At 39.4% G+C, this 19,882-nt stretch overlaps 3 protein-coding genes across 4 annotated transcripts in view; 1 reads left to right on the top strand and 2 right to left on the bottom strand.

Moving 5' to 3' along the window:
* Positions 1-4,514, bottom strand: part of cldnd1b (claudin domain containing 1b) — a 6,680-nt gene extending 2,166 nt beyond the window's left edge. Inside the window, exons 1-4 of one of the 2 annotated variants that reach the window (XM_008286912.1) lie at positions 4,407-4,514; positions 2,838-3,399; positions 2,074-2,178; positions 1,591-1,728 (exon numbers count right to left, since the gene is read on the bottom strand). In XM_008286912.1, coding sequence (XP_008285134.1) covers positions 1,591-1,728; positions 2,074-2,178; positions 2,838-3,123 — 529 coding nt within the window. In that variant the 5' untranslated portion in view covers positions 3,124-3,399; positions 4,407-4,514. Of the gene's footprint in view, positions 1-1,590; positions 1,729-2,073; positions 2,179-2,837; positions 3,403-4,406 lie in introns of both variants that reach the window. The other variant, XM_008286906.1, reaches the window with a different exon arrangement.
* Positions 4,515-5,140: 626 nt separating this feature from the next.
* Positions 5,141-15,131, bottom strand: glb1 (galactosidase, beta 1). Its single transcript, XM_008286924.1, has 16 exons — positions 14,959-15,131; positions 14,212-14,381; positions 13,145-13,295; positions 12,614-12,674; positions 12,434-12,528; positions 12,134-12,314; positions 11,792-11,850; positions 11,580-11,701; positions 10,234-10,274; positions 9,564-9,676; positions 9,326-9,400; positions 9,060-9,149; positions 8,833-8,946; positions 7,225-7,356; positions 6,514-6,753; positions 5,141-5,891 (listed from the first exon to the last, which is right to left on the bottom strand). Exons 1-16 carry the CDS (start codon positions 15,010-15,012, stop codon positions 5,637-5,639), a joined length of 1,953 nt encoding a protein of 650 aa, XP_008285146.1. The 5' UTR covers positions 15,013-15,131; the 3' UTR covers positions 5,141-5,636.
* A 1,110-nt stretch (positions 15,132-16,241) lies between these two features.
* ccdc86 (coiled-coil domain containing 86) lies at positions 16,242-18,598 on the top strand. Its single transcript, XM_008286936.1, has 4 exons — positions 16,242-16,868; positions 17,439-17,568; positions 17,655-17,729; positions 18,079-18,598. The coding sequence occupies exons 1-4, from the start codon at positions 16,336-16,338 to the stop codon at positions 18,223-18,225; spliced, it is 885 nt and encodes a 294-aa protein (XP_008285158.1). The 5' UTR covers positions 16,242-16,335; the 3' UTR covers positions 18,226-18,598.
* The last annotated feature ends 1,284 nt before the right edge of the window (positions 18,599-19,882 follow it).

A 19,882-nucleotide genomic window follows, 5' to 3' on the forward strand; every position in this document is an offset into this window, starting at 1 on the left:
CGACATGTTGAATGAATCTAAAGAAAAACATTGACCTTCATGAAGCACTGCAAAGAGACACAGTTACATGTTTAGGTATATACAGACCTACATCCAAATACACTGCAGTACCTACAGTAACTTACAGGCCAAGGAACTTTTTTCATTATTAGGCTGACTGTAGGTTGATCTATTTTGATACAGAAGTTCCATGCCTACAAAAATACCACTCCTGCAAATACTATTGCATTTAGACAGCAAAACTGAAAACTCCCTATAAAGCTCCCTGTAATGATCCACCTGATATGCACAAAATAAATACATTTTGTGATTCTCCAGAGGAAACTACATTTGAACCTGAATTCACATTTGTGTACAACAGTTCAGCTGTTCTCTTTAGCATAAGTATTTAGGTGTACAAGGTCATGTTAGATCAGATTAGCAGGTCAGAAGTAATTAATGAAGTTTCCATCTGCATTAATGGCACACAGCTCCTCTCTCAGTGTGAAAACAGTTCAGATCCTGCTGCTGTGTGATGCTACAGCCGATTAACTAAGTGAAAGAAAAGAAGGCATCACTCTACGCTCAGTGTGAGACATTGTCTGAAAGCTGATTTCTAGATTTGTATAATGCTGGAAAACTTAAGGAGCTGGAACTGAGCTCTGACAGGAAGTGATCTCCGCTCCTGTGCACTGTGGCTCAACTTTACCTCCCGGTTAAGGCACATACTCCAAAACTGCCACATCCATGACCTCTCTACACTATCAATTGTCAAATAAAGGCAAAATGCCACACAACCACATAAATTCAACAGCTTGACATTCTGTAACAGAATTAAAACTCACCTCAGAAGTAGGAGAGCAAAAGCATCACTGCCTGTCAGACATCAGGCTGTAGTAATGAAGTTCAATCATCAGCAGCTGAACTAAGGTACGTTCAAAACAAACTAAGTCGCAAGACAAGCCGTCTAACCACGGTGGAAAATAAATGCATTCATAGCTGTTTTATTTATTTGTTGTGTTGCACTTGTTTGTAGACAAGTCACAGAAATTGAGGGAGTCCTGTGATCTTGACAAGAGGTGTTGGAGGACTGTATTTCAGACGTTGTTCATTCTGACACCTTTAGGGACAAAAGCCATCAACTGTAAATGGCTGACATTAATTTCTGGAATGTGTTTTGATCTACATTGGTCTACAAAGCAAAGATTTTATTATAGTCACTGTGACAAACAGGAGAATCCAACAGGCTTTTAACTTCTACACAAAATTGTCATGCATGTAAATTTTTGCATTTGGTAAACAACCAGCTGGACACTTTTGAACCCAAGTGAAGCTTTGCTGACTGCAGCTGCCTCTTACTCCTTGAATCTGTATGTTTGCAGGACTTGTTCTTTGACAATTCATCACAAATGTTGACGTTTGTACTGACTGCTCAATTCTGCCTATGTTGTTGTTACGCATCTCATTTATGCATCTGCTGAAGCGACAGTAAGAATTACACTTAAATCCATATGTTCCTTCAGAAACCCATGGGAGACATTACAGATTCCACACCATTTTTTGCTGTTGTCCATAGTTTAAAAAGGGGGAATATGCACACAGCTCTCTCACCAGCAAGTAGATGAAGTACTCCTACACCCAGGATTGGGGTGAATGTACGGCACAGGCAGGCACAGACCCCAACATGGACACTGAGGAATACCAGCGCCAGTGACACCAAGGGCAGGAGAAACTGGCACCTCCACAAGTCTGCACCAAAGACATTGATTACAGGATGAACTCCGAACATGTGCATCCACATTTTCTAATATTCACTGGTGTGCACATAAAGACAGTGGCAGGAGCTGAACGGTGAAAGATGAGAACAAGCTCTTTATAGGGAGCAACAATTTCAGGTAAAGACAATTGATTGGTGAAAAGAAATTAAGAACTTGATTGACATGGTTGCCTAAAAATTACAAACCTATGGGCTTAGAAAAAGCTGTACGTATGTAAAACGCTCTCTACACTTTGGACTTACAGAAGAAAAACTAACATATTATTAGTATTTGTACAAAATACAGATAAGCTTTTTTTCGAGAAAGATAGACTCACATGTTCTGAGCAGATCTTCATCGTTGAGCTCTTCAGGGTGTTTTAACTTTACGGCGAACTGCTGAGGAAGAGTGAAGCTCACACACCAGGTCTCCAGCTTGGGGTCTAAAATCAAAGTCAGAGAGCATAAATCTAACCGTTGTCGTCATCATTTATCAATATAATATCTAGAATGTAGTGTACGGCTGGACAATATGACAAAACATTAGATGCATTGTTTATACAAAGGCAGCCACTGCTTTGAAATTTCTGGATGTGCTACAGAAAACGTTGCAAATAAATGGGCAGGACCGAATTATGGGAACATTGGATTTACACGATTCTCAGTTAAATTTATTTAAACCTGACTAGAACTGATATATACCATTACATACAGTGATGTGTCCACAAATCCCAATGTGTTCAAGTTCAAAGGGCTTTATTGTCATTGCTAATGTGAAGTACGTATTCATAACCTTTATGTTTCCCATTGATGCTTTAGCTTTTCCCATGTAATTAAAGTCAGATCAAAAATCAAACAGTTTTGTATTTTGTTGACATTTAATTTGGCTAAAAGCTCAAACTTTATTGCCCCAATACTAAATTCAGTTAAAATCTTAAGATGCCTTCTCAGGAGACATGGTCAGTGTCTCATGTGTGTGATCTTAACTTGGACAGTCAATAAAATATAATGCTTCAAACAAAGAACCTCGAGGATTCATCACATGACAAAACATTTACTGAAAAGCTGCACAGGTGGGCCACTATGAACAAGGAAGTAATACCTGGCTCGTCGAACCAATGTGACTGGCTGGGCACCATGATGCACCTCCACCACAGTCCCAGAGTGCCGTTGAGACGAAACATGGCACCGCTGTATTTCTTCTCGTTAAAGTCGCCATTGATAAACTCCCCTTTGAGCTCCGAGGCGTTGCTGCCCTTGTGTTTGATCGGTGGACTGCTGTACTGGTACCAGTGTTGAGTTCCCACGGCCACAGAGAGGTACACTGTTGCCAGCAGGCTCAGTACCGAGCCGATCACCAGAGCTGTGGCATAACGATTATCCACCATGATCTCTGGGATGATAGCTGCTTAAAAACTTATTTACCAACAGAAAACAGATATTTTTTTTTAACTAAACAAAAAACTGATAAGTTTGGGCTTTTACTTCTGGTGTGTGAAGAAGCCTGAGTGGGTTAAAAATGATATTTCCACTTGTTGTTTTGGCACCACGGCATGTCTGTGAATTATTGTCAGTTGGCGGTGTCACAGTATCCAAGCATTGTATTTCATTCTGGCACGTTGCTGCATTGCAAGAGCTGTCCCACACCGAGAGACCTTCATAACCTGCTGAGGAATCAAAGATACACACAGGTTAATTTTAGCTTAGGTGCATTTTGGCTAAAAGTTGAGTGATTTCATATATTTCATATGCCTGACTATACCTAACTGCTGTTGTGCCAAAGAGTGTTAATCTGTCAAAAACTGACTGACCATCCGTGGGAACAATCATCCTTATGCCTTTGCATTAATCTGCCTACTCTGTGCAATTGATTATAACTAATCCAGTTGTTTTAACCTGTGAAATTAGTTTTGAGGGAACAGTGCAAGTCATTTAATGCTGTTTTTTATTTGCCATAAAGTGACAGCAGCCTCCACATTGTCACTGGAATGTTATGTATATATGAAAACGACTTGAAATCATCCACAAGTTTATATTTTAATGACTAGAACAGTAGGCTAATTGCAAATTGCATTACTGTATATTATATATAAAACCCATCTGCAAATTATGCATACTACAGTCTAAACAACTATATTAGACATGCCAAAAATATAAAGCCTAAAAATAGGAAACAATACAACAGTTTTACCTATAATCATCCTGAATGTCAGGCCTGATTACACTACAAACAGCTAACATTTCTGTTGAACACAATCCCACAGTCACTAGACATGTTAAAGCTTCACAAAGACACACTTTGTTTTGTTGCCACAGGCACAAAGTTGTGAGTATTTACACGTTATGACTGTTCCATCCAGAAAAGCACCGCAGACGGATGCAAACTGGGTGATACAGCTTTAACAAGAAGCGTGCAATCAGTTTTTGACATACGATTTGATACCTGCAAGCTAAAAAATGACAACTGTAAGGCGTTGTTATTGAATTAGGGGTGTTGTATACGTCTCAAGCAGCTAAAAGTGACAAAGGCAGCTTCCTGAGCCGTGTAGGAAGTTAGCATGTTACCGGCTAGCTAACGCTAAGCTAAGCTAGTTAGAGCTGGCTACGTGGCTTACGTAGGTGTGTTATTGACAATTTAACTGTAAATATTTCATTTGAGTTTCTTTTTTACCTCATTGCTGGAAAAAAACTTTTTTTTAAAATGCAGTCTTATCTTGTATGCTCGCTAAATTTCCAGCAGGCCTCCCCCATCTTCTTCTACGCTACTAAGTTTTCTTCCTGTTCATTTCTTCTTCGGCGGTTCCAGTTAGACCAGAGCGTTACCGCCACCTCCTGCTTCTGTGATGGACGAGACACAAACCCTCCATAAAATCAAAGAATATTTGGCTGTAGGTAGCACTTTCCACAATTATTTTTTCTCTTCTTCTATATTTTCTTTTTTCATATTAATATCCAATTTTTATTTTTTATTTTTATTTTTTTACATCCAGCTGAAAAATAATCGACCAGAGCCAATACATCATAAAAATGAGCTTGTTGCTAATACATCATAGTATATTAGCCTAACAGAAACAAGGTACAAAATACTAAATTATAGGTTTCCAGAAAATATGTTTTATTCTACAACTGTAAAAAGTCTTATCCACAGCATATGCAAACAACAAAAATTCTTAATTGAAACTATTTGGGGAATATTTTTGCTAGGAATTTATTATTAGCTGATAAAAAATAACTGAGAATTTTGCTACCACACTGAAAAGCAATTTTAATCTTGGATAATAATGTTAATCAAGTAAAGAACAACTTTTGAAGTGTTTTCTTCGGTCACATGTGGGCAATTCACTACACACAACTTACACACAACCAATATAAAACGCTTGAAAGGAGATCACTGAAATTTTTTTAAAATGACACTTTTTTATTTTTTGCTTTAAAAGACATAAACTGTAAGTATTAAATCAGATTCAGAGTGCATTGAAATCTTTACAAAATGAATAAAAGTCACAGATCAAAAGTTTCACTATTGTTTGCCGTGCTTTTGAGGATTTGTTTTCCCTGATGTGTGTTTCACATAAAAAATAAAACACTCTCCAAAATACACATTGCCATGAAATGACAGTGCTTTAATCAGCAATAATCCCTTTGAGAGGACAAGTAAAAGAGGCTTTAAATAAATGTCCTATTGAATTAGTGAGGTAGAGGTACCCACAGTTAATGTGCTGTGAAAATACAGGATTTGGCTAAAAAGACGCATTCAATCATGTCATGTCCCAAAATTAACCTTGTCGCTTTTAAAATAATCAAACATGATGATTTTCATTCATGTCCTGATCTGGGACTCGTTCATCAGTGAGTCTAGTGCAAATGGATTCGTTTTGTGCAGCATGGAGTTCCCTTGTCATCACAGTAAATCCTCTTTAGTGTAATGTCCCCAGTGCAGTTTGTGGTCAGACTGGCCGGTTGCATTCAGGATGGGGGTGCTACTGAATTCCACGGTGCAGGGCTTGAGACTGCAGGGCGCCCCTTCCAGCTCCAGGATGGTCACATTGTTGGGTGCAGTTGTGCTGAGGATGTTGAAAGGGACAAAAAGTGTCACCTGAGGACCTCGGGTCGGCCAGTAACGTCCTAAATTGAAGCCATTAATCCAGATTTGTCCCTGAAAAACACAAAATCAAAATGAGAAATGAATTGCTTTTTTAATTAAAAAAAAAAAAGAAACAAAAGAGTTCACAGAGTTTAAAAGAGTTCATTACACTGTCCTGAAATTACAAGTGTAAAGCTTTACTGTCATAATTTAATATCTTAAAATTTTCTACTGATTTAGAAGCACTTTATCTACACGTAAAATGCAATCAAATTGTGAAAAATACCACATCATTTAAAGTTTCTAATGTTCATCATGACATCTGAATGTTAAGCTATTTTTGCACAACCATCCACAACCAAATAATATTAATTTATAACAATATACAGCAAAGAAAAGCAGCAAATCATTGCATCTGAGAAGCTGAAACAGCACATGTGTCCTATTTGTGCCATATATGACTTAAATTCATTCTTAAATTGGTTGAGGATTTGTTTGCTTTCCATATTCTAATCTATACATCATTCTACTGTTCAACACTAATTTAAAATGTATGACTGCAAGATCATGAAAAATGAAGCATTGAGAAGAGTTACTGTAGAGGAAAGTGGTTAACGTTCTCTTTCTTATGCTGAATAAAACATTAAATCAACAGCTCTCAGTTCAATCTAATTGTAGATTGTGGGTCACATGCCTTCCTCCAGTTGGGCAGCATGATGTAGGTGTCTTGAGGGAGGGATGGGATGCCGTCAGGAATGATGAAACTACCACCATAGAAGGCTGGAGGGGAGAGACCAGCGCCCTGAGTTGGACGTTTTGGTGTGAGCTCTTTTTCCCCAAGGAGGCCCTGGTTGACTGCTTCATCGATACTGAGACTGTACATGATCCAGTCGGTGAGTGTGTCCTTCCCAAGGGTCAGATTGGACAGCAAACCCTGAGATAATAAAACAGAAATCAGAACTGACATCCAAACTTGTCATGAAGTATTAAGAATTTTTACTTTACAGAAAAAAAAGAGTTAAAGTAGAAAATTTGACTTTGAGCTACAGCCATGTGAAAAAATAATGTCATCACTTGAGAAATTGCTGCATTTTTCATGTAAACCTCTGATCCTGTTTGAAACAGTGTCTACAGATAGACACTGACTGACAAAGACTGATCCATTTTGTACTAGATAGGAACTGTTTAAAAAAGATAAAGTGTTTGCTTTGTTTGCAAGAATGTCTGTGAGACACACTTGTTTTTTACATGACTGCATTCCTAATATCTTTAGCCATTTAAATACCAATAAAGACATGTGGTAGTTAAACTGACGCCTATATTTCAAATGATAAATTAAAAAAAGAAAAAGAAAAAGAAAAAAAAAGAAAAAGAAAAGACCATAAAAACTACAGAAAAAAAAAACCTTTGCATCGTTGATGTATCCTCCGTAGTTGAGTCGGCCCATATTCTCCACCAGTATGTCAACCTGACTGCCAGCCTTCCCAGTCACATTGATGGTAATGACTTTGTTTCTTTCCAGAATCCCCACAGCCACCTTCAGAAATCATATGCATGGTTACATAGACATAGACATCACTTTAGAAATAATCAGATAGGGATGTCCCTAGTGATTGAATATTTTAGTATCTGCTGATCTGATTTTGCCAGACAGCACACACTTCAAGTATTGAACTCATTCGAGATGAGCCAGACCTGCCCAGATTTGATCACCGGCGATCAAGGCACAATGCATGCTGGTTAGATTTCTGTCTGACTCGATCGTGACTTGCTCTGACATTTGAAGAGACACAGCTCACCTCCAACAAGCCTATAGTAGATTAGCTGTAACCAAGTACTAGTGGTAGTACTGCAAACAGTAACACAGTAACAGACACTCAGACGTCAGACAGTTCTGTGTTGACAAGCAGAGAGTCTTGGTCATGGGTTTAGCTACTGAAGGGCCAAAGATGACAAAGACATCCGTGATGCTTAATTACGGAAGCGCTGAACTGCCACTCATCAAAAAAAACAAACAGACGAGAAAAAAAAAAAACGGATCAGTATCTTCCTATAACAGCGGGCAGAGCACGGATAAACGGAGGAATATGGCTCATTTACATGATTTCATTAAATTCTACTTCATGCTTAGGTTGAGACATGGTGAGATTTCATATGCCAGAGGCACTCTTCTGGCACACTACGATGTTGTAGAAACTTCAACAGTGGGGCATTGCTCAGGGCTGCCATGGTGTCGCCAGCTGCCACTGTAACGGCCAAGTGCCAGTTCACAACCAGAGCACAGGAGTCCTCCTCCACCGAGACCAACATGAAACTTTATCACGTTATAATGAGATAAAAAAGTACCTTGTTATAACGAGAAAAAAACGTATCTCGTTATAACGTGATAAGTTAGTATGTTGTTAAAACGTGATATCTCGTTATAGCGTTGAAACAATTTCTCGTTACAGTGAGAAACTTTTCAAGTTATAACAAGATACTGATCTGTTTTGTTTTTTGTTTTTTTTTTTGAGTCGTGACAGTTCAGTGCTTCCATACTTAATAATCACCAGCAAATGGGATTTTTATCCCAGTGGGACATGTAGCAAAGCTACCTTTGTAGCCCATATCATTTCTCCACTGACTAAAACAGCAACATCAGTGCAGGGAAAATGTCTTTAAGGTTGGAGTGGGACATCCCTACAATCTCAGACTTTGGTGATCAGTGCAAACCAGCTTGTTATATGATGCTTCTTTTTTTTTTTTGACAAATTATAATATCTGACAACTAAGATAAGTTTTTCGTCTCATCAAAAAAAGCAGCTGTAAAAGAGTTTAATAAAATCTCACTGAAAAAGTGCACATTTGTGAAATAAGGCTGGTGCTCCAAAAATGGAATTGAGGTTTAATACCTAGCTTTACTTTTAACTGACTTAGTAATGACATATGGTAAAATATGTTCAAATCAAGAAGGCCTGTGTGTGGACCTGCATATACCACCTGTTAAAATAAACCATGAAACAAACCGACTCACCCCATCCACTGACACATACGCTCTATCGTGGACTCCGTTCAGTGGGGATGACAGCGGAGTTGGCGTGGTGCAGTTAACAGGCAGAGTGGTCCTATAGAGCACGTACCCAAACGCCTAGAGGGCAAAACGTAATTCATCATCAATAAAATTGCTACTGCTGGAAAACCAGGGGGAAAATGCAACAATTACTAATTCACTTAATTAAAACAGAAAATACTGAAGGATACCTGATTCAAGTCGATGAAAGTCTGAGGATACACGCCTTTGACAGGACCAGAGAAAGACAGTTTTTCTAAGGCGTCTGATAAAGTCTGGAGCTGCAGGAGGCATGAGATAACATTGTACTATGTAATCTTCATGATAGAAGTAATAAGTCAACACTCATTCATTGTCAAGCTGTCAGAATTCTGTAATATAGTGCTAAAAAGTCAAGATTGAATGAATTAGAACACAGTAGGACCTTCTATAAACCAAAAGACATCCCAGCACCTACCTTCTTCATTGGAACGACACCGTATGCATACTTTGGGGTTGTTGGTGGTATTGGTCCCTCTGGTATCTTATGGTACTGTTGTGGGAAAATAAATTAGTTTTTCCAGATAATGTATACTGGAAATAAGATTAAAAACAATGACTTAATGGAGGAAAATGTTAGTGTACATTAACAACACACTGTTAGTTTCACTGCCAAATATCGGAGGCTGCAAAAGCAAAACAAATTGTGTTTGTACCATTTTGATCACGTCTCGAATGGCAAAGTATTTCTCTGTGAGGTCTCCTGCTTCCGAGAGCGGGGCATCGTAGTCGTAGCTTGTGGGCTGAGCGTCGAACGGGTCATTGGCGCCTGAGGGTTTTAAGACACAAGTAAGTTCCTGAAGTAATCATTTTGGAAAGACACAAGTTACTATTACTTTCAGGGTCAGAAACAACAGATGCATTTATAGGGTGCTTGATTTAGCTTTTGTTCATCTTTATTCCTATTAATAAGAATGTGCATAATAAGAAAACAGATGAAAGTAGCCACTGCTGTCTGCTTCTTTAAGTTGAAGTGAGAGAAGTTTATGATATTGCACCACATTTCAACAGAACAGCATGAACACCAGCATCTTTATTTAGATGAAACAGTGAAGAACCACCCTCATGCATGAATCACACGTCAATAATAGCCTAAAGTTACTCATGATCCATGACGATGAAGATACAGAGAAGTAGAAATGCACGGCAAAAATAGCATTTCGTCAGTATTTTGGAGACCTCCAAACATTTCACCAATCTTGGTTTCTGAGGAGCTCTTGTTTTATTGAGGAGGTGCCATGCTTATCTTGACTCTGTAGTTTGCGTTATGCGTGAGTCATTTGAAATATTATCATCTCATCAAACCAGTGTGAAAAGGGAACTCACCATTCCAGTATCCAAAGTTTGTCCCTCCTATGAACATGTACCTGTGAGAGGAGGAACGAGGGACAGAAATAAGGAACTAACACTGTGAATTACACTTCAACCTATCAAGACATGAGCTTTATTAGTTTTTCTTGTCCACAAAAGGTTTTGTGCAGTTGCAGATGTACAGTAATAAACTAGGTACCAATAATTTTGTTTGCTATTATATTGATAGAATAATTTATCAATCAATTTGTAATATTTGCTTTTTCTTCCATAGGGGTGAATTCCTGCAGATGTGATTGAAACCAGCCTGAACCACAGCACAGACCTTTGGCCACTCGCAGTGATTCATATACGAGCTGTGTAGGAAAGTTCCAAGACTGGTGTCACAAAAGATATATTTCAAACCCAAACTACAAACTATGAGTTTTCCCCTTCAGACGATCAATCAGCATGTCTACATAGACATCCTGCGGGTTTTGCTTTGCTCACTGTATAAGAAGAGGTGAAAGCTGTGGCAGGACAAGTCGTGGCTGCTTCACCATGACAACGCGCCTGCTCACAATGTCCTCAGCATCCCACAGTTCCTGGCTGAGAAGAACATCGCCGTGCTGGAGCAACCTCCCTACTCACCCCACCTGGCTCCGTGGGATTTTTCCCTCTTCCCCAAGCTCAAGGGGCTCATCAAGGGACTCGTTTTGAAGATGTGGACGACATCAAGATGGCTGTGACGACGGAGCTGCGGAGGATCCTGAAAGAATCCTTCCAGGAGTGCATGGCAGCGTGGCAGAGAAGGCTGGGAAAGTGCATTAGACTCCAGGGAGATTACTTCAAAGGGGGAAACTTGGAGTTTGTAGTTTGGATTTGAAATAGATCTTTTGTGACACCAGTCCTGAAACTTTTCTGACACACCTTGTAAACTAAAAATTCCATAGTTGGTTGTCTGTTGTCTGAGTTGGAATGTATGGTAGCTATCCTTGAAATATGATAATTTTGGAATTATTTAATTTAGGTAGCATTTGACAAATTTACATTTTAACCCAGGATGGAGTAGGGTAATAGGTTAAGGAATCAGCAAAGTTATTACAATTCACCTTGATGGCAATTTGAATGTTTTACCCAAATTAAATGCCAGCCCATCCAACAGCGTTGTTGTTAATCTCATGGTGACACAACAAGAAAAATCAGGACTCATCATCTTTGGACCACGAATGTCTGTTTAGAATGTTACAACCGTCTTTGCAAAGTAGTAGAGCAACGTTGGCAGCTCTTGTGGTGAATCTGTACATCTGTTATACCAATGTTATGTCTTTGTCCGTCTGCATCAGTGCATTGAAACCTTTCATAGGAATCTGTAGACTCACAAGTTAACATTTGCTCCCCTCGCCAGCATCTCACTGAGGGACTTGGCCACCGCAGCAGGCGACACGACGGAGTGAGCTGATCCCCAGTGGTCCAGCCAGCCAGTGTAAAATTCAGAGTTCACCTGTGAATCAAGAAGCAGCATTATGAGCAGCACATGAGAGGAAAAGTGTCACGCTGTTTAAATTTAAGATGTACAGAGAGAGATGCTCACCAGAGGTCCATGAGGCTCAGCGTGTCGCTGTGCATCGAAGGCAGCGGTTATATTTGCCCCTAACAGAATCAAAAGGCAAAGACAAGCAAACACTTATTTGTGCAACTTCCCCCGTGACTTCTGACTAATCTAACAGAGGACATTGAGTCAGAGTAGAGGAGAACAAGAAGCGGATTTAAATCTGAAAAACTTAATCCAGTGAACCTTGATGTGTATTGTATCTCTGTTAAGTTTAAATCTTAGCTTATCAACACACTATATTGTTTCAGCTTTTAGTGCTTGTATTTGTGTGTTGCTTTATTGTTTTTACTGTTTGCTGAGTAGACAATGACCGGTACCTACCTGGTCCAAAGTCAACAGTAGCATAGAGGCCTTGTATTGCACCACACTTAAGGTAGCCAACTCCAGCCCCGTCTGTGGTGAACAGCACCACCTCGTCACCCAAGTGGGACCGGAACAGCTTGGACAGGTGGCGCATGTAGTTGTAGTCACAGGCGAAGTAACTGCCGTATTCATTCTCCACCTATCAGCAATGGGTACGTCATTAGTGAGATGTTAATTTCTCCCATCAAATTAAGTCCTGTATTGATATGTGATGTTCGACAACAGGTACAAACGTGCAGAAATGAGCTCCACACTCACCTGCACAGTGATGATGGGACCACCATTCTGATAGAGATAAGGCTTCATCATAGGCAGTAGCTTCCCCATCCATTTATCTACAGCTGTGATGTAATCTAGAAGATACAAATTACAACGATGTGTATGCTGCTGTACACTAGTTGTGTTGTTTTTCCATCACTCACCCTCTTTGTTTCTCACCTGGATCTGAGGATCGCAGCACAATGTTTTTCTTGCTGAGAAGCCAGGCAGGCAGACCACCCTAGTTGACAGGATTACACCAAGAAATAATAACTAAAATAAAAATATACCACATTTTACAAAATTCAATTCTAGCTTAATCTTAAAAGGGATACTACTTTAGATTCTTTTTTTTTCTTTCTTTTTTTTTAACTCAAATGATGCACTCTGCTGCTCGTCCGTGTGCTCACACTTTCCCCATAACACTACTAAACACATTTTCTTAGATTTAATTACAGCAATAGCACATTATAGAAGTAGTACACCTATGACTGTAGTTTTGGCTCAGTGGACAAAACTGTTACACTGTAGGATCCAATCATCCACCTAATATCATATCATCCTCAGTTAATATGGGCTGACATCCTTCAGCAGAGTACAAAATACATTTTTACTATAAGATCTCCGAGTATATTTCTGATGCTCAGTTTCCTGCATGACTGAGTAGCCTCGAAACACAAAGTAAGCACATTTACTGGCAGCCTCCCTCACCATGTCCCACTCCCCACATATGTAGGGTCCTGGCCGAAGGATGACCAGTAAACCGATCTCCTGGGCCAGCTTCAGGAAGTACTCCACATCTCTGTCTCCACTAAAATTGTACCGGCCTGGAGACTCTTCATGGTAGTTCCATGGAATGTACCTGCAAAGTGTACTGAAGTGTCAGTATTAGCCGAACAAAACACTGGAGCAAAGTTCTAGCAAATGAAAAAGTCTGACAAATGAAGAAACTCCTTAGTTCTTTATCAAGATAACTGTGAGCTTAATTCACAGCTAACTTTCAATACAGAATACTTTGCTTCTATTTCATAAATCATTTACTTGTGAAAGAGCTACAGATGTAAGAAAATATCCACACACTTGAGTATTGGGATGTTTTGTTTTGTGATACTGCACTCTCAAAAGCACTGTGTCAATTCTTAATTAATGTTCATGCATTGCTCAAATTGCACAAAAAGAAGTGCTATGATGTTGGATGTTAGAAGGACAGTGACAAATACAAATGTAGATCTCACTGTTCTGACTGCATGAAAAAGAAAAGTTGCTTTCACCCAGATTTTACACATATCATGGTGTGTTCTCTGTTAAATAACAAGTAATAAACTCACCATTTAGGTCATTAAGCATCATAGCAGTAGTAAAAATGTGCATTTAAACATGCACATCATAATTTTTTCAACTTACATTATTATGAAACAGAGAAAATCCAATTCTCATATTTGGGAAACTGGCAGTTGTGGATCTTTTACATGTTAGCTTGATAAAACTAGTTATTCAAAAATAGTTGGATGTTCATTTTCCTATTCATTGATTTATCAGCTGATCCACCTACTGGTTTTTTCTTTTCTAAACGTGACTCTTCACTCTAGCGCAGCACATGTGACTCCAGACAAACAGAGAGTTTAGTGATATAAAAATCTTTTCTTAAGCAATAATCGCCTAACCTGAGTTTCAAAACTCTTCAGGTTTTTATAATGAAGCCATCTGGAACGTGGAACAATCCCAAAGACACGTGACTGAAATAAATAGAGTCAGAGTAAGACTGGAGGTGAACCTACGTCTGGATGGCATTCAGTCCTGCCATGTACATCTTGAGCAGCCGATCTTTCCAGTAGACTCTGGGGATCCTGCTGTAATGGATGCTTCCTGATATATACCGAAACCTTTCTCCATCCTTACGGAAGCAGTCATTCTTGTAGTCCAGGCTGAATGACGGAGATGCCCCGAGCTGCAGGTCAACACAACACAATTTGACTCAAACCTCAATCTATAAGCACTGTAGTGGTCAGAATTTGTGTAAAGACAAGTCAGCACATTATGTTCCATAAAGATTCATGATTTTATGGCACAGAGCTGACACATCAGCTGATGTCAGATATGGCAACCTCATTGGGGCACATAAGGTGGTGCATAATATTTCAGTATACAAACTTATAAAACGTTGCTGTGTGGAAGGGGTTTTAAGCTCTGATCGATATTTACATTTAAATGTGAGATATGTACACACTTATGGAAAAGTTGTACCTGTGTGCTAAACAAGAACACACAAGAAATGAAAAGTTTAACATTCACCCCAGTTTTATCAAGCAGTACTGATGTGAACAAAGCATTTGTCACCAATGTGGGAACAATGACGGGTCCCAGTTCTGCGTTTTGAATTCTGGTGGCGAAGCTTTACGTCAATCCACTTCTGCTATCTGTTTTGGATGTTCGTGTACTGAAAGTGCAGAGTTGTGCGTAAAGGCTAATCCTTCAAACCAGAGTTTGAAAAACTTTAAGTCAACAGTGAAAACAGATTTACTCACTGATTGTCCAACCAGGAGCAGCAGCATCATGCAGCCAGTTCTGAGCGGAGACATGATGAATCCTCACACGAGCCCTGTTTTCCCTTTCAAACGAAAACTTTTACCAAAACACTTCGACATTCAGCAATACAGTCCTCTACAGTCTTACTTCCCTGAGTGTGCTATGGTATTTTGAATGTGTGCAGGATCATGAGTTACGGAAGTAAATCATGTGATAGGATGGTAGCGTACCCAGGTGTATCCATCAGTAGATGGCAGCGTTGCGCCTTTTACGCACGAGGTTTGATGGTGAGCAATGGTCACAGATCAAATTGTGGTCTAAAAGTTCAGTAAATGTTAGCAGGGAAAATGAATTGTATTGAGAAAAATGATAAAGTAGCCTTTTCAATTGAATGAAAAAGCAAGCTGTTTGAAAGAATTATCATTTAAAATAATAATAATAATAATAATTATATATATATATATATGCCTTTCAAGGAATACAGTGATTTCAAAGTGCAATCTAGAAAGTGAACAATCAACCACAATAGGTAAATGTGAACAGAAACTTGATGCAATTGTGATTCGGTACAAAAAAAAACTTACAGCCACTGCATCTTAGCCATTTGTATAACATAACAAAATAGATATGGATTTAAACCCAATGGTGGAAACAGTAAGGCAAAGCTAGAGGCTACTGTGAATCAGTGATAAAACATGGATTGTTTGGGCATTTTGACCAATGAAGAATATTATTTAAGCAATGCTAATGGTAATTTAAACCATTTAGTTGGACTATATTCAATGTGCTATGTGTGTCTTGTGTCTAAAAGAGAAAGAAACCATTTTGCAGGCTTTTATTTCGTCACAGTTGGATAACTGCGTCAGCCTTTTTACTTGCTTAAACCAAAAAGCTACTGATCAACTCCAGATTAAACAGAACTCCTGTTTTAGCCTCTTTGCAGTCTCTTTATTGGATCCCAGTATGTTATAGGCCAAATTTTAGGATATAATAGATTCCTTTTAAGACCTTTCATGATCTCTCTCTCAGCTACATCTCTAACCTTATAATACACCATGGTAGATGTCCCTTTTACGCCACATGCTGCAGCTTCTACTACTGTAACAAATACACACCTTTGAAGCCTCTTGCTCTAACTATGTATTAATTAACGATGTATTAATAATTGAAATTATGTTTTGATTGTATTTGTGAAGTAAATTCTTCCCTGCAGTTTCCCTCCTGACCTGCTGGCGGCGGTAATGCGCTGCTGTGTTGTTTATTGTCCACTTTAGTTCCGGAAACAGAGTGACGTACACAGCGCTGGGAGAAGCAAACACACGTGGGTTCAGAAGTTTAGTACAGTAATGTGCGTTTAGTCCGTTTAATTAGAAAATATGCCGAAGAGAGCGAAGGCCGCGTCAGAAGAAACCCCCGCGTCTGAAGCAGGACCAGATGAACCGCAGGACGAGGAGCCTCCGATGGAGACCAGACGGACCCGCAGCGGCCGCAGAGTGAGAACTCCTGCCGCGCTGCTGGACTCTGAAGCCCCGGTGAGGACTCCCAGCCGGAGGACCAGAAGGTCTGTTATCCAGGAGCTGCCGGCGCAGGAGGAAGAGCAACACACGGAGGAATCAGAGCAAAAACCTGAGATTGTGGCGGAGGAGACGTCCAACACGGAACCGGAGCCGGGCGCCGTGTCGGAGCCCGCAGAGCCGCAGACTGAGGCTGCAGCGGCGGGTACAGACGAAGCTAACGGCGGCGGAGACGGTCCTCTGTCCGGGCTTGCACCGGCAGAAACTGCGCCCACGAGTTTAGAGACCGTCCCGAAGAAGAAAGCTCGTGTGGCTCCCAGTGGGAAACAGAGTCCAGTCATTCCTCTGGGAAAACCCAAGTCAGGAAGAGTGTGGAAGAACCGCAACAAGCAGAGGTGAAGAAAGCCAGCAGCCTGATCCAGTGACGAGCAGTGATCTGATGTTAGACATGACAGACATTTAACTGTATTTTATGTTTTTAGTTTAAAGGAATATTCATTTAAAGTTGTCTGCTTTAGGAGTTATTCAGCATGAGATGTTAAAGAGAGCTCATGGGCACCTCTGAGGTACAAATAGGAGAGCAGATAAATAAGCAACAGAGACCCCCCAGTTTAAAAAAAAAAAAAACATAAACTGTAAAATGATTCTGAAATGGATCAAAAGCTGTACATGAATCCCAAAAACCTGTATTGGAATTTACCTGCTTTCTCAGAATCTCCTAAATACTTTATTTTAGTGACAACAAATCGCACATTTATAGAGCATCATAGCTGGGAAGAGAGTTTGTGTTAAGAGGCCACATGTCACTGGCTTATGTTATGAACAGATTAGGTTATACATTGGTATAAAACAATCTGACAGGACATAGCAACTGTATTGACCACCTCTCTATAAGCAATGTGGATCCACTGGAAGAGAAAACACAGTTTAAAAATGTGATTTCTTTCTTCTTTTTTGTCATCCAGGTTCTCTGCGGTGGTGAGGGACAAACCGTTGTGCACCTCTTGGGAGAAGAAGATGGTGGCCAGGCGGGAGAAGGAGTTTGTTAAACAGTATGCTTTGCAGCTTAAAGAGGAGAAAGCCAAACAGAAGGAGGTAGGCGACAGCTGTGTGATCACCGTCAGCTTGTAACATAAGTCCATTTGCACGTCTTATGTATTATGTTTGACCTTTCTTAATAGGAAAAGAGGAAAAGAAGAGAAGAAAACTTGAAACGCCGGGAAGAGAACGAACGCAAAGCAGAGATTGTTCAAGTGGTGCGTTGGCAGTTGTTCACACAAACACAGTTAAACAGGTTCACAATAAGCTTAGTGGATCAATAATGTTAGTAACTGGAAGGGTTACTGCTACCATTATCAAGCATAGCATATTCTCAATATAATACTCTATTTTACTATCTAATGTCATATGCACAGAACTGAATACATAAATCAGCCTTTTTTCTAGAGTCTGATGATGGCTCCCACATGCTTTACACTCTTAGACATTAAAGAGAACCTCTAACTAGTGTTAAATGCATTAAATGTTCGGTGAATGATGTTTCTAAATGATCACGTCTGTGCATGAGATAACTGTTCAATCTCTTTTGTCTCTTTCGTATCGCAGATCCGGAACACGGCAAAGATCAAGAGGATGAAGAAGAAACAACTCAGAAAGATCGAGAAGCGGGACACCCTGGCTCTGCTGCAGAAGTCACAGAAGCAGAATGTCAAAACCAAAGCACAGAAAAACGTTCAACAAGATTTAACCTAAAGGCTGTCGGACAGTAAATTCTATCTGTTGCATACTGTTGCCTACATGTCCTGTCTTTGGATGTGTTTGAGAGGATCACTCAAGTTTTTATGAGGATTTATATACACATTAACATAAAACCTTGCTTTGTGAAAAAGTGTAGTTAAATTAAACATATTATAATAAATGTTACATGTGGCTCACTTAAGGCAGGATGGTGCTGAGGTGATTATATCATCTGATGAGTACAAGAAATAGAGCTGCTCTCTGAAAATCACATCATCCGATGTCTTCGTATTAACAGTTTAATGAAATGTGTTGGCACATGCTGGATTTGTAAACTGCAAAATTCTCACAATAAAAAAAAATAAAAATAAAAATTGTAGTGCCAGTATGATAACAGTATTGTATAGTTCTGTGTGGTTTAGATTAACCACAAAGGCATTTTGTATCTTCACTAAAGAGGTGGGTACGTACTGGACTGATGGAAGTTGTCTTTGAGAAATGCCAAAGAAAATATAAATTGAAATGGGAAGCAAAATCAATTAAATATTTGGGTGTACATCTTCCAAAGGATTTGGCAAATTTATTTGACATTAACTATGGCCCCCTAAATTCTAAAATAAAAGTGGATATAAGAAGATGGCATCTTATTCCTTTTCTTAACTTAAGTTCAAGGATAGAATCCGTTAAAATGACTATTCTACCCCACCTGCTGTACTTATTTCAATCGCTGCCGATAGAAATATAAAAACAACAATTTACAGAATGGAACAAACTCATATTGAGATATATATGGATGGGTAAAAAGCCAAGAATCAGGTATAGAACTTTACAACTTAAAAAAAAAGAGTATGGGGGGCTGGGTCTCCCATGCCTGTTAGAGTATTATTATGCAGCTCAGCTTCGACCTCTTGTACGTTGGTGCAACCCCAGTTATGTTGCAAGATGGAAGGATTTGGATCTGGCACTCTCCACTAATGTCCCACTTCAAGCTGTTATTTCAGATGTAAAATTATTGGACTACCTTTCAGATAAGACAAACCCCCTCATTACTTTACCATTGAAAATTTGGAAACAGACTCAAAAGCTATGTACTATACAGGAATCTGCTAAAATATTGAGGTGGTGTGCTTTTGATAGTGATTTTCTTCCTAATTCAAATGAGAAAAGGTTTTGTAGATGGGCAGAGCAAGGTATTACAGCATACTGTACTTTGTTACACAAGGGGGTGCTGAAAAGCTTTGACACAGTGAAAGAAGAATTTAACCTTGAACAACAAGACTTCTACAGATTTCTGCAAATTCGGCATTATGTTGGGACTATAACTAAAGATATCAATTTGGAAAATTTAGAAGACGGGTTACTGAATATATTTGAGACAGCTTATAAATCTGGCAACAACACTAACACAGAGTGTTGGAGACAATGCCAGACTGAAGATGCAAATCACTTTAATGTATTTTGATCATGTCCTGTGCTTAAGGAATATTGGAAAAGTATCCATCAAGCTATTCAGACAGTCATTAGATCCACTGTCCCTTTCAGATTTGATGTTTTGTACCTTTGCAACATACCAGAAGAAATACACTCTAAGAATAGAACCCTCATCAAGATCCTACTGGCCGCAGGTAAAAAAGCCATAACTCGAAGGTGGCTGAAACCTCAAGCACCCTCA

Source organism: Stegastes partitus, unplaced genomic scaffold (assembly GCF_000690725.1).
Source record: "Stegastes partitus isolate 25-593 unplaced genomic scaffold, Stegastes_partitus-1.0.2 Scaffold11, whole genome shotgun sequence".
In the NCBI taxonomy this organism is placed as follows: domain Eukaryota; kingdom Metazoa; phylum Chordata; class Actinopteri; family Pomacentridae; genus Stegastes; species Stegastes partitus.